The 15,232-nt window shown below is 46.9% G+C and overlaps 1 protein-coding gene across 2 annotated transcripts in view; it reads right to left on the bottom strand.

Annotated features, from left to right (window-relative positions):
• Nucleotides 1-15,232, bottom strand: part of LOC146036170 (flotillin-1-like) — a 39,621-nt gene that overhangs the window by 17,551 nt on the left and 6,838 nt on the right. The window contains exons 1-3 of one of the 2 annotated variants that reach the window (XM_083160023.1): nucleotides 9,822-10,897; nucleotides 8,259-8,304; nucleotides 2,669-2,744 (exon numbers count right to left, since the gene is read on the bottom strand). In XM_083160023.1, coding sequence (XP_083016149.1) covers nucleotides 2,669-2,744; nucleotides 8,259-8,304 — 122 coding nt within the window. In that variant the 5' untranslated portion in view covers nucleotides 9,822-10,897. Of the gene's footprint in view, nucleotides 1-2,668; nucleotides 2,745-8,258; nucleotides 8,305-9,821; nucleotides 10,898-15,232 lie in introns of those variants that run through there. The other variant, XM_083160022.1, reaches the window with a different exon arrangement.

Below are 15,232 nucleotides of genomic sequence, written 5' to 3'. Positions count from 1 at the left end.
GCGTGGCCCCCAGTGTGTGTGATAGCAGGACAGGACGGTCCTTCTTATGCTGGGCAGCCTTGTCCCTGCCTTGGGCAGCCCCCAGTGTGCGATAGCAGGACAGGACGGTCCTTCTCATGCTGGGCGGCCTTGTCCTGCCTTGGGCGGCCCCCAGTGTGTGTGATAGCAGGACAGGACGGTCCTTCTCATGCTGGGCGGCCTTGTCCTGCCTTGGGCGGCCCCCAGTGTGTGTGATAGCAGGACAGGACGGTCCTTCTCATGCTGGGCGGCCTTGTCCTGCCTTGCGTGGCCCCCAGTGTGTGTGATAGCAGGAAAGGATGGTCCTTCTTATGCTGGGTGGACTTGTCCCTGCCTTGGGCGGCCCCCAGTGTGTGTGATAGCAGAACAGGACGGTCCTTCTTATGCTGGGCAGCCTTGTCCTGCCTTGGGCGGCCCCCAGTGTGCGATAGCAGCACAGGGCGGTCCTTCTCATGCTGGGCGGCCTTGTCCTGCCTTGGGCGGCCCCCAGTGTGTGTGATAGCAGGACAGGACGGTCCTTCTCCTGCTGGGCGGCCTTGTCCTGTCTTGGGCGGCCCCCAGTGTGCGATAGCAGCACAGGTCAGTCCTTCTCATGCTGGGCGGCCTTGTCCTGCCTTGGGCGGCCCCCAGTGTGCAATAGCAGCACAGGTCAGTCCTTCTCATGCTGGGCAGCCTTGTCCTGCCTTGGGCAGCCCCCAGTGTGCGATAGCAGCACAGGTCAGTCCTTCTCATGCTGGGCAGCCTTGTCGTGCCTTGGGCAGCCCCCAGTGTGCGATAGCAGCACAGGCGGTCCTTCTCATGCTGGGCGGCCTTGTCGTGCCTTGGGCGGCCCCCAATGTGTGATAGCAGCACAAGGCGGTCCTTCTCATGCTGGGCAGCCTTGTCCTGCCTTGGGCGGCCCCCAGTGTGCGATAGCAGCACAGGTCAGTCCTTCTCATGCTGGGCGGCCTTGTCGTGCCTTGGGCGGCCCCCAATGTGTGATAGCAAACATTTTCAGTTTGCAATTTTAGCAAACCTGCAATTAATAAGACTGAATAAGGTCCATAGGGCCTAATTCAGACTTGCCGCTAATGTGAGAATTCTCAGTGGACTGCGAGGAGAAAGAAAGAGAAAACCCCCGTTACTAAATTTCGAGAGAATTGTGAATGGATTGCCATCCACAATTCCCGAACCATCGAACAGTTTTTGCTAACTAAGCAAATGTGAGTAGGCCGAAGGCTTCCACTAATCTGTGACGGAGATCGGGTGGGAGTGGTCATCGCTGTGTTAAAGTCGAGTTACACACACGCCATTTTAGGATAGTATGGCCGCCATTTTGGTTCGCAGAATTGCGCAAATAAAGTATAATACCCGAGTCTGTGTAACGAAGTGGACCATAAGCGCAGCCATACTAATACACATAAATTAATAATGTGCCACTAACACTAAATAAAATATACAGTAGTTAATTAAAGGATTAGTGCACTACACATAGTTTAATTAGAAATACACGATTGTTTCTGTACTTGTTTGGTATCTTTATGTTCAGTGTCCCGTGCGCAGCATTCCGGTCGCAGCCAAATATTCGCAAGTCCTATGGTCTGATAATTACGGATAAAATACCTTTTATATGTACTTTTATCATGTGTCCTGTGTGAGACAAAGGAATGCAGTTGTAACCAGTTCCTGTTGCTGTTTACGACCCCCGACGACGATGCCAGCAAACAAAAGGACACCAAAGTACCCTCCCCCCCCTGCACTTCTTCAAGCCAGATGTAATACCTTGCCCAATCACTGAGGACTGAACATTTGAACCCTTGACCAATCGTAAGGGCCTTTGACCCCCCCTTCCTGGACCCTATAAGATAGCCATCCCTGAGCTGGCTCTCTCTCTCACTTTGGCACTGCTGATATCCCCTCACCAACCCGGGCTATAGTTCTCCTTGAATATAGCGAGCTCCGACCGGACTGCGCTGCGCTATCCCTTAATGGTAACATTTGTATTCCCGTTTTATGTAATGTGGCTGATTATAATTGTATCTGTTTCTGTTCCTTTGTAAGTGTTTTAAAGTACTTATTATTGTTAGATAATTGTATCACGTGTTACCCTGGATTTTCTTCTTTCTGTAATCCCCTTTTGTCCGCTAGGGACTAAATACACTATTTACGGAGAATCTATCTCCTCACTTGTTATATCGTGGTCTCGTCTAATTATTCGCATCTAGCGACAAGGTGTATTACGGACCTTGTCCTTAAAGTGTATTCGCAGATTAGAGACTAAGTACTGCGAAGGGATCTCCTATTACTGCATTGATTCATCCGTGTACAATACACGGTAAAGGTACGCTACGCTTTGTTCGCATGTAGCTAGGAATAAAAGGTACGCAAGTTACGGAAAAAGTACGTAACCTGCGCTTTTCACTTATTGTTCTTTGGTTATAAAAATATCGGTATTGATAGCTGACATCACAGACCCTCCTCAAAAACCACTGGGCGCGCCTGCATTTATTTGAACACACATAGAAAATGGCAGGTTATCACCCACAAATGCCGGCTTCCTGTCAGTCAATATGCGGGTCCATAACGAACCATACACATTTTTACTCGCTATTTCCCCTTGCGCATGTGCAATGTGTATCGTACACATGTGCAGTCATTCATTGTATCTTACCTCTGAACCCGCTGTATACAGGGCAGGACAAACGCCCGGCCACCGGCAATCAGTACAGGAGGGCTGCGACACATGCCTGGAAACAAAAGAAAACATAAAGAGATCATTCTGAATTACCTTTGATGGAGTTTCGCCGTGAGTAAGTGTGTTAGCGATACCATGTAAACAATAGGCTCCCTTCCGGTGTTCCCTGTGGGGTATCCGGATGACAGACAGGGTCTTGGTCGACACATACATAGCCGCACACACACACACACACACACACACACACACACACACACACACACTACCGTTCAAAAGTTTGGGGTCAATTATTTTTGAAAACACTGTTTTTTTCAATAAAGATAATATTAAATTAATCAGAAATACAATCTATACATTGTTAATGTGCTAAATGACTATACTAGCTGCAAACGTCTGTTTTTTAAAGGAATATCTACATAGGTGTTCCAGCAACCATCACTCCAGTGTTCTAATGGTACATTGTGTTTGCTAATCGTGTTAGAAGACTAATGGATGATTAGAAAACCCTTGTGCAATTATGATAGCACAACTGAAAAGGGGTTTGCTCGTTAGAGAAGCTATAAAACTTGCCTTCCATTGAGCTAGTTGAGTATCTGGAGCATCACATTTGTGGGTTGGATTATACTCCCAAAATGGCCAGAAAAAGAGAACTTTCATGTGAAACTCGACAGTCTATTCTTGTTCTTAGAAATGAATGCTACTGCATGTGAGAAATTGCCAAGAAACTAAATATTTCCTCCAACGGTGTGTACTACTCCCTTCAGAGAACAGCAGAAACAGACACTAACCAGAGTAGAAAGAGAAGTGGGAGCCCCCCACTTAGGGCCTTATTTTGGTTCATTCTTTCTGACAAAATCCTTCTTAGATGGGCAAAACCATGTGCACTGCAGGTAGGGCAGGTGTTACTTGTGCAGAGAGAATTAGATTTGGGTGGGGTTTTACTTCAAAGTGAGATCTATATTGCAGTGTAAAAATAAAGCAGTCAGTATTTTCCCTGCACAGAAACAAAATTACTTACCCAAATCTAATTATCTCTGCACATGTTACATCTGCCCCCCTGCAGTGCACATGGGCCCTTATTCTGATCGGTGCAGCCCGATCAGAATATGCGGCCGCAACCGTGCAGGCGAATCCCCGCCTTCCATACGGATCGCCACCTGCCGTCCGTATGCGGATATGTGGCGATCCGCATGAAATTGTACGGGGATACGCCTCCTCCATGGTGGGAGCAGCCCCTGCATTCGATGGTCGCCGAACATCGAATGCAGGGCCGCACGCTCCACCAGGTCCCGCAACACAAGACCACACGGACACTTGTCCGTGTGAAATCATGTATAGGGGCGGGCAGCTGACATCCGGCGATGTCAGATGCCTGCCCCGTACCCACGCGTCACGGCCTCATTACCATGCATACGCCCCGCGTTTGCATGGGAACGCCCATGAAACGGGGGGCGTATGCATAGGGTAATGAGGCTAAGTAGCCCCTCACGCCCCTCTACGCCCCCTGTGCGGCGTATAAAGAATCCGTGCGGCGAAATCGCCTGCACATGCGCAGAGTGACCTCTGCACATGCGCAGACGATCAACATCGGCGGTCCGTCCGCATGCGGGAATTTCCGCACCGATCAGAATAAGGGCCATGGTTTTGTCCATCTAAGAAGGATTTTGTCAGAAAGAATGAACCAAAATAAGGCCCTTAGTCTTCAACTGAGCAAGAAGAAAAGTACATCAGAGTCTGTAGTGTGAGAAATAGACGCCTTAAAGGCTTCATTAAATGGAATCTGCAAAACACCAGTGTCTACAGTGAAGAGGCGACTCTGGGATGGTGGCCATCTAGGCAGAGTGGCAAAGAAAAAGCCATATCTGACACAAGTCAATAAAAGGAAAATATTAATATAGGCAAAAGAACACAGACATTGGACAGAGGAAGATTGGAAAAAAGTGTTGAGGATCAAAAGAAGAACATTTGTGAGATGCAGATCAAGTGAAAAGATGCTGGAATAGTGCCTGACGCCATCTATCAAGCATGGTGGAGATAATGTGGTGGTCTGAAGCTGCTTTGGTACAAGGTAAAAGGCTATCCCGCAATGCCATACCCTGTGGACAGCATTTGATTGGAGCCAATTTTCCCCTCGACACAGGACAATGGGCAGGATGCTCTAAAGCAGAAATACGGTAAAACCCCTGTTATCGGGTTTTTACGCATTTCTGTATGCTCTATTGCCCCTCCGCAGTGTCAGCCTATGGGCTTCTTATCGCAGCGATGTTTGAGGGGTCCATCACGAATCCCTCCCAGCATGTCCTGGGGACGGCCCCGGCACTCTACGTATGCGCAGATGGACTCCCGCGTCTCTCGCAAGAGCTGTCCCTTGTTTTAATAATCGCATACGTTAGAGAAGTGGTTCTCAACCTTGGTCCTCAAGGACCCCCAACAGTGCACGTTTTCCAGGTCGCCACACACAATCAAAGGTGAAATAATTAGCTCCACCTGTGATCTTTTAAAATATGTCAGTGACTAATGAGTGCAACTGTGCACCTGCCGGGTGACCTGGAAAACGTGCACTGTTGGGGGTTGAGAACCACTGTGTTAGAGCATATGCGATTATTAAGAATGCGGTACCCGGCGAAGGGGGGCGATGTAGGGCAGCGGATGTTAGAACACCCCGCCCATTGACCCAAAGCACACCTCCAGATTATGCAAGAACTACAGTATTTAGGGAAGAAGCAGGCAGCTGGTATTGTCTGTAATGGAGTGACCAGCGCAGTCACCAGATCTCAACCCCATTCAGCTGTTGTGGGAGCAGCTTGATCATATGGTACGCAGGAAGTGCCCACCAAGCCAATCCAACTTGTGGGAGGAGCTTCAGGAAGCGGTGGGGTGAAATGTATTCATATTTCCATCTAGAACGCCAAAGGTCTGCAATACTGTAATTGCTGCAAAAGGATCATTCTGTGACCAAAGCATAGTTTGAAGGACAAAATAATTATTTCAAATAAAAATCATTGGGGCAGATGTATTAAGTCTGGCGTAGAGTTAAACTGGAGATAAAGTGGAAGGAGATAACGCACCAGCCAATCAACTCCCAACTGCCATATTTCAAACACAGCTGATTGGCTGGTTCGTTATCTCCTTCCACTTTATCTCCAGTTTAACTCTTCGCCAGACTTAATACATCTGCCCCATTATTTCTAACCTTGCCAATGTCCTGACTATATGTTCTATTCATTCTGCAGCTCATTTGATAAATAAAAGTAAATTTTCATGTAAAACACAAAATTATCTGGGTGGCATCAATGTGGGAGACCTATCAGACCTTCTAAAGAACACAGAGTGCAGATGTCACCCAACCAACCGGCTTCTAGCTATCATTTATCTAGTACCAACTATAATACAATAGCCAGAAGCTGGTTGGCTGCTATGTGCAAAACTTCCATTTGTCTTTTAATAAATAAATATCTCCTTATACATCTTTATATCCTTAGCAGAAGGCCTACTTTTATGAGTGACATATTTCTATGATGCCATTGTCTGCAGCGTAGGTCTCAGTCTGTAGATTTGCAGACAAATATTGAGGTTTTAGGGGCCCATTTATCAACTAATATTTGCGGCTAAATCCCCGAAAACGGGTGTTAACCGCAAATATTAAGTATCACTGAAATGTATGACAGGGGACCGCAGCAGGAATCTCTGATCCCTGCTGCGATCCCCCCTGCAGCGCCGCCGGCCACATCCCCCATAGGTTTCTATGGGGGATGCGAAGCTGCCCGATGTATTGACATCGGGCAGCCCGGCATCGCACCCCTGGGCTATCGCCATTCTGGTATGGCGACAGCCCATTGTAGCTTATGGCTATAGACACAGCGTTTCAGAAGAAACAAGAAAAAGATTGTCCCTGGTGTGGTGCACCTGTTACAAAAATGATACAATAATATTTAACTTTTAATTCATTATTTAAAAACTTGCGAAATATAAAACACAGATAACACTAAATAAGAGTGATAGACAAAAAGATAGAATAGGTGTGTTAAAAAAAAGGTGGCTGGATGGCGACGCACTGTCATCTGTTCTATTTCAATTCAGATAAAGATATGTCCTCACAGGTTTATAGTGTTGTGACCCCTCAGAACGAGAGATGCCCGTAACTGGCTCTCTGAATAATAACAAGTCAAACTGCCTTAGCACTGTATGTTCTGTGTCCCCTATTTGTCAGGATAGATGCTATATTGCTTGTTGCTATCCTAAATAGGGGTCTCACGGAACCAGTGTCAAATTATGACAAATTATGACAGTCTCAGGGTTAAGAGAGCTAGAGTCACCAATTCTGCAAGTCAAACGCAGAGTGCTGTAGGCATATAGATTTTCTTCTGAAACGCTGTGTCTATATACATTTTGTTGTCCAGTGGTAGCACACCTCCTAAGTCTATACTATAGACATAGTACTTTACCAATTACTTACGGGGGTCCTAGTAATGTCCCTTTAATATCAGAGGACAGTCCTGTGCGAGTGACAAACAACCCTGTCCCTCTAGCCTATGGCTACACATCGCACTGCCGAGCGGGGCAGTGCGGTCACAGGGGTCAGCGCATAACCGCGCATGTGATGACACCCCGGCTTCCGGCACCAGGCATCGCATGCGCCCTGCAGATAATACATTGGGGCGAAATGATCGCATTTTACAATGCGATCCTGGGCGGTAATATTCCGCCCAGATCGCATTGTAAATGCGATCAATGGTAAATGGGGGTCTTGATCTGTTACTTATGTGGCAAAATGTCCATCTGCTCTGGAATATGTCACAGTTGGTGAACTCTTCCCGTGCACCTGCCGGGGAGCCTGGAACATGTGACCTGCTGGGTGGTCTGAAACCTGTGACAGTTATTTGCAGCCACCCACTAAGCAGGGATTTTTTTTTTTTTAATTCGACTCCTAATGGGGTGAAAAAGGAGTAAAATGTTCCACCCAGCAAACATTTGCACAGTTAAAACCAGCACATCAGCTAGTTGCACAGTACATGAAGCTTCTGGTGACTGATCATACCGACCTCGCCTTAAGTCAGGACCATCAATACGGTCAAGTTGCTTTAAATAAATAAAAAAACAAACAAAAAAAGTAAAAGAACCGGTTGTAGCGTGATCGGTTAGGTTGGGTTCAACCTTACTGGGTGAAGGGAAAAAGTTTTGTGGCTTCATATTACACATTCCAGACAATAACAAAAACAGGACTGCATTCTATATCCTGCACTCATTCACCTACACAACCACACTACACAAGTTCTGCAGGAGATGCTCGTATAGACTAATGGGGCAATTCAGACCGGATCAGTGGGGCATTCTCTCCAGGATGGGCAGGCAGGTGACAGAGCATTTTACAGTACAGAGAGAGAGAGAGCTCAGAGAGCTGTTCCAAAGCCCCTCTGTTGAATACATCATATGACTGTGGTTGCCATGCTAGTCACATGACATTAGCAGCAGCCAGAAGAGATGAGACAGGAAAAACTGGTAATTACCAAGCTTCTTCCGATAGTTTGTAATTTAGGCTACAAGTGTGCGAAACAAGAAACGGTACCTGATACAACCATGGCTTCATTCGGTCCACAGGTATAAAACGCCATCTAAAATGCAAACAATTAAATAAGTTAGTGTTCTGTACATAATGCAGCATATTTCATGTGTTATGTAGACAGTACGTTTATATACAACTAGGAAGAATTATGCTTTAATATGTTTCTAATTAAGGTGCATATTTATAATCATTTAGATGTGCTGTCTTACTGTTCTTTTGAAAAATGTAAGTTCCTGGCTATTCATCTCACAGGTAATACAGTATATATCACTGATATCTACTGACCGTTCACTCTCGCTCTGGATTGCAATCCCAATACCGCAATATGGGGATGTTACAAATATCTAATTTAACCAGCTCTGGCAATATATTGCTTTTGGAACTTGTTAGTGTAAATGTACTGTCCCAGAATGTCTATACAAGCTGTGTACATGGCAGCTTGTGCAATAGACAGCTTCTATACAGATCCCCCCTCCCCCCTGACACTGCAGCTCCTCCCCCTCTAACCCTCTATGTGGAAGTTAGCTGCTTAGCTAAATCCCACTGAAAGAAATGTAATTATGAAATATACTTATATCTCTTTCACACCTGACTGATACTTGCCGACTTTTCTGTTCTCCTCTTTGGGAGAAGCCCAGAGAGGAGACCTGATAGTAGTTTGTCAGGGGGGTGGGGAGAGGCGGACGTCACCAAGCCCCGCCCCTATGGCATTCAAAGAAAGCAATTAGCGGGTCCCTCGGATTGGGGGAGCAAATTGATGCGATCTGCACCATTTTAGCCCCGCCCCTTGCCGCAGACCCGCAAAACCGGTATTTAGTGCAGCACGGAAGGGGGGTGCGAGGGCTGCTTGGCCAATGTGGGAGGATTGCCCACCTTCTTGGGGGGCCGGGATGGGGACCCGATTTTCGGGAGCCTCCCGGCAATTCCGGGAGGGTAGGCATGCCTGACCTAACTTATAGCCTGGGTTATAGCCGGGGCAGCTGGGGTCCAGGTGTGCTGTGAAAGGTTGCATAGTTGCCTACCCTCCCACATTATGCAGGAGGCTCCTGTTTCAGTCATACATCTCCTGCTGCCCTGCATTGTATTCCTAATCTCCCATATTCTTCAGATTCTGCCTGGGGTGGCACTAAGGAGTTTCTTTGCAAGGGATTTGCTGTAGCTGCTGAAATGTCCCTGCTGATGACTCCCTCTGTCCCCCCTTTTGGGAACCTCTACAAGACAGAAGCACCATACACACTAGAGGAGAACATAAAATGATATCGCTCAGATCGGCCCTTCTGGGCCCCTCCACCATCGCCCCCCCAGCAAACATTGGCAAGTGTGAATGCACATATTGGGTGCCTGCTGCCGCCGATATCGGCAGTGGTGGAGATCGCCTAATGTGTACGTGTATTACTATCGTACGGGTATTACAGATGCTGATATTGCTGTCGATCCCATGTGTAAATAAATCCTGGGCAGCACACACTGTGTAAAGGGGAGCAGAGGTTATTTCCTGTGTAAACCATGGTGGTGTTTAGACTATAAACTTTCAGCTATTGACAGATAACAAAGTTTACTGCTCACAATAGAATGTGACCTGGCAGCTCCATGCTATGAGGTCTGTCTATTATCTCTCCGCTTTCGGATCTCAGACCCAGGATCATGGAGGATCATGCACTGATGGACAGGAGAAATTTAAGGTTTAGGGCAGCGGTTCCCAACCTGGGCTACGCTGCAGACCAGTCGGGGATACGGATTTGAGCCTTCTGAAAATCTGCCAATGCAAAGCAGCAGTTTTTTCGGAAGCGGTATTTATGTGCAAGCTGGCAATGAATATCTGGTCGACCAACCACGTGATAGACAGACAAGGTCGATATGAGTTTTTCATGTTTTTTTTTTCTTTAGACCGACTTGGTTCATACTGTACCATCCAAGTGGGCATAGAGTTAGGTTATAATAGTGTGGCGAGGCACCGTGCCTGAAGCATGGCGAGTGCAGTAGTCATTTGGTGTCCATACTGACCTATGTTGACATAGCCACCAAGAAACCATGAAAAACTCACGCTCCTGTCGACCTAAAAATCATAAACCTGACTGTGGGCCTGATTCAGAGTTGATGACTGTTGTGCGAATTCACAATCCGTTTTATTATAGAATGACTGGGCTTGTCTAGAGATCTTACCGTGCATGTGCAAGCCAACATAACAACAAGAATCGCACATGGATCTAATCGCAATCCCTCACAATTTGACTGACAGGAAGTCAGCGTTTGGGGGTGGTAACCGCCCATTCTCTGGGAGTGTCAGAAAAACACAAGCGTGTCCAAGTGTTTTCAGGGAGGGTCTGTGATGCCACACTGTCTCCTCTTACATAAGGCCCCCATACACTATGCGATTCTCGGCCGATTTCATCCGATTTCGGCCCTTTGGGCCGATAAATCGGATGAAATCGGCCGAAAATCGCATGTGTTTGACATCTGATCTAATCTGATGCGCGGTCCCGTGCGCATCAGATCGGATCAGGGCGTCGGACCTGCTGAAGATAAGATATATCGGAATCTGGGCACATCTTGGGTGCTTTTTAGCACCCACGATGTTTCAGATCCGATATATCGCCGGGTACCTCCCTCGGGCGCTGTGGACCTCCTCCAGCCCCCAGTGTAGAAGCAGCAGCAGCAGCTGTAACATGTCACAGGAAGTGACAGGCACCACGGGAAAGAAGAGGTCAGAGGGCGGCAGGGAGAATCTTCCGTGCTGCTGCTGCTGCTGCTAGATGTCAACTCAGCACACGCAGCAGAGCCCTCAGCTCAGCCCGGACTTCCCCCCCTGCTCTGCTGTTATATGCCAGCACTCCCCCCTCTCCTCTGCTGCTGGATGAAGGCTCGGTTAGCAGAGCCCGGACTCCCACTAGAATGTGAGGGTCTAGTGATGAGCAGGTTAGACGTTTATGTTTTTTTATCTGTGACTCATTTACTTGTTTGCTCTGTGTATGTGTGTAATAGCCAGCCATGGAATAATATATATATATAATATATATATATATATATATATATATATATATATACACACAGAGCAAACAAGTAAATGAGTTACAGATAAAAAAAAAAAAGTCTCATCACTACTAGACCCTCACCACACTCTCTGTACCCTATAACTGTGCCCATACATGAATGGGGGGGGGGGGAGATAGTGTACCACACTATATGTTCCCTATAACCCGTCACTGGGCCCTAATTCCCATGTACCAAGCCGTATGCCCCCTATACTACATCGCTGGGCTTTTACCCCATGTAGCACACTCTATGCCCCCTATACCCTGTCACTGGGCCCTTATCCCCATGTACCACACTTTATGCCCTTTATTCCCTGTCACTGGGTCCTTACCCCCATGTCCTACACTCTATGCCCCCCATACCCGGTCACTAGGTCCTTAACCCCATATCAGGGCCGGCGCTACCCGCTCAGCACAGCCTGCAAAGCAGGTAGGCGCCGGCCCTTAAAGGCGCTTCCTCCCCTCCTCCAATTCTGTACACTCAGTAGTGTAACTGTGGGCTGCTGGCTGCCGCAGCCTGCGCCTGTCAAAATATATGACAGGCAGCGGCAGGGCAGACACGGAGCACTGCACAGGGGGAGTGGGGGCATTTAATTAAATTTCGGCACCGACCACGGCACTCTTTGCCGTTTTCAGCCTACCGCTTAACTCACGCTGTCCCGCGGCTCCCGCCCTGTTGTGTGCTGCTGCCCGGCTCCAGTCCTGCCCGACATCATTATGCTGTGACGGCACGCACGGAACTGGCCCCTCCCACCCCCAACATGGCGGCGCTGGGGAAGGTAGGTAGAGCGATGGAAGCGATTAGGGTTGCAGCTTTCTGATTGGTTATTTCTTCTTTCACTGTGGACACAGTGGTCTGAAAGCTACGTTTCGGTCTATTTAATGACTGTTTTCAAGCTCATATAAACAGTAAATGGTACATACCTAAATAATCTCCACCAACGCCGCACCCAGGTCGTCAGCTCCCCGCTGCGTGTCCGAGTCCAATGATGTCACCGTCCAGCGATGTATACCGGCCAGTTTGAACAGTGACGTCATTGGACTCGGACACGCAGCGGGGAGCTGACGACCTGTGCTGGTGGAGATTATTTAGGTATGTACCATTTACTGTTTGTATGAGCTTGAAAACGGTAATTAAATAGACCAAAATTTAGCTTTCAAACCCCTGTGTCTTTTGTGTGATAATGAGCAGAACAGTAATACCTGCAAGGTATAGCACCGTTTAGGCCACTCCCTAGAGCCATCCCATCAGATAAATCTCATGGCACATCCAATTTGCGTCAGATAAATCATGTGATTTATCTGACGCAAATTGGATGAAAAAAATGGCACATCAAGTGTCAAATTGTATGTAGGCCTCCTGGGAAGCTGCTGGGGAAGTTCAGGGGAAATCAGATGCAATTTTACAGGTCAGATAAATCTCATAGTGTATGGGGGCCTTTAGTTACACAGTTACATAGTAGGTGAGGCTGAATAAAGACTTACGTCCATCTAGTTCAACCTATGTTTATAGTAGCTTATCTCCTGTTGTTAGGGTTGCCATCTCAGGCATCTTTGATTCCTGGAGATTCTCCCCCACACACCTTCATGTGCGCTCACGGAAAAGTGGGCGTGACTTTTTAAAACGGGCATGACCTCTTCAGAAAAGTGGGCGTGGCCTCTAATACAGACATGTATTGAAGTCCCTATTGTTACATTTAATAACACATTTCCCCTACACAGAGATACCTCATATATCCTCCCCTCACCCTGACACCAGTGACAACAACTTCACAGCAACCTCCCCCACCCTTCACTTCTCTAACATGCAAATCTACCCCAAACACTGACCGTCCACACACAAAAATCCCCCACTCCACAGTGGCCTCACCATTTCCTCAGCTGACAGCACAGAGGGCTCTGCCCTGCGACTGAACCACAGTAGCAGCAGGCTTATCTCTCCTCCGTGGCTCAGTTTGGGAGGAAGCGCTGCTGCAGCATCCTAAGCTGTTGGCTGCACAGTGCTCCTCCGTCCTCTCCCGCAGCCCAGTTTAAATATTTCTGGAGGTAGAGGGAGCTGTGGGGCAGCAGCAACTCACAAGTGCTGAAGACACACTGTGCATGCCCTGTGGCCTATTTGGCACCCGGAGCTCATGCTCCACTGGAACCACCCTCCCTATGCCGCTGACAGTGTGCACACTCAGTTGGGAGGCTGTGGAGGCTTTCAAAGTCACCCGGATTGCGGGAGAATCCCTGAATCCGGGAGACTGCAAAAACATCCTGGAGGGTTGCCACCAATTCAGGGAGAATCCAGGAAATCCTGGAGAGGTGGCAACCCTACTTGTTCTATAGCAGGGATGGGGAACCTTTGGCCCTCCAGCTGTTGTTGAACTACACATCCCAGCATTACCTGTTACAGTTTTGCTATTTGGCCATACTAAAACTGTTGCAGGGTATGCTGGGATGTGTAGTTCAATAGCATCTAGAGGGCCGAAGGTTCCCCATCCCTGGTCTATAGTATGTTCTGATATTTTAAAGACAGATTATGTTACTTATTCGTACCCATGGATGTTTTTAACCAATAAATGTTTATCCAACCTTTTTTTAAACGTATTTATAGTCTGCTGACACCACTTCTCCTGGAAGAGAGTTCCAAAGTTTGACTGCTCTGACTGTAAAGACATTTTTTCTTCTAGTTGAACAAAATCTTTTTTCTTCTAATCTAAACTCGTGCCCTCGCATCCTAGATTCCTTTCTAGTAGAAAAAAGGGTGTTTGACAGTACCTTATATTGGCCCCTGGTATATTTATACATGTTGAGCATATCCCACCTTAAACGTCTCTTCTCTAGTGTAAATATTCCCAAATTGCTTAATCTCTCCTCGTAGCTTAAAGTCTCCATTCCCCTAATAAGCTTTGTTGCTCATCTCTGGATTTTTTCTAATTCTATGATGTCCTTTTTATAGTGTGGGGCCCAGAATTGTACTCCGTATTCGAGGTGCGGTCTAACCAATGATTTGTACAGAGGCATAATTACTTTTGAGTCCCTAGTTTCCACATTCCATTTGTTGCTATATACTGTAACATTGAGCCCTACACCCCAGTTTGTTGTCTATTTGGACTCCTAGATCCTTTTCGAGTACAAAATTACCCAATTCATCCCCGCTTAGGTTATAACTAGCACACTGGTTATGTCTGCCAAGGTGCATGACCTTGCATTTGTCCACATTGAACCTCATCTTCCACTTTTTTGCCCATTCATCTAGATTGTAAAGATCATTTTGAAGCGTGGTGACATCTTCTGATGATTTAATAACTCTGCTCAGTTTTGTATTGTCCACAAAGATGGATACATTGCTGAGAAACCCCATCCCAATATCGTTAATAAAAATGTTAAATAAAATGGGCCCTAGAACCGAACCCTGTGGCACTCCACTTAGTACTGGTGTCATATTTGATACGGCACAATTCACGACCACTCTTTGTTCTCTATTACACAGCCAGTTCCCTACCCATCTACAGATATTTGCCCCTAATCCCAGGTCCTACATTTTATTTATCAACCTCTTGTGTGGTACTGTGTCGAAAGCTTTAGCAAAATCTAGGAAAATCACATCTACAGCATTTCCATTATCAAGGTTTTTGCTAACCTCTTCATAGAAACCCAGCAAATTAGTTTGGCATGAACGATTTTTCACGAACCCATGCTGGTTAGTACTGAGTAAACGGTGATGATCTAAATATTCCTGGATACCATCTCTTAAAAATCCTTCAAATAGTTTACCCACAATTGATGTTAAACTAACAGGTCTGTAATTAGCGGGATCCTCCTTTTTTCTTTTTTTGAATAATGGCAATGGCTATTCTCCAGTCTTTTGGTACCTTTCCTGATGATAGTGAATTATCAAAGATATCTCCTCTCTCTCTCTCTCTCTCTCTCTCTCTCTCTCTCTCTCTCTCTCTCTCT

The sequence above is a fragment of the Crinia signifera genome, chromosome 9 (genome assembly GCF_055691185.1).
Source record: "Crinia signifera chromosome 9, ASM5569118v1, whole genome shotgun sequence".
Taxonomy (NCBI): domain Eukaryota; kingdom Metazoa; phylum Chordata; class Amphibia; order Anura; family Myobatrachidae; genus Crinia; species Crinia signifera.
Note: the sequence above shows the minus strand (reverse complement) of the source record. Positions and strands in the feature narration are given on the sequence as shown.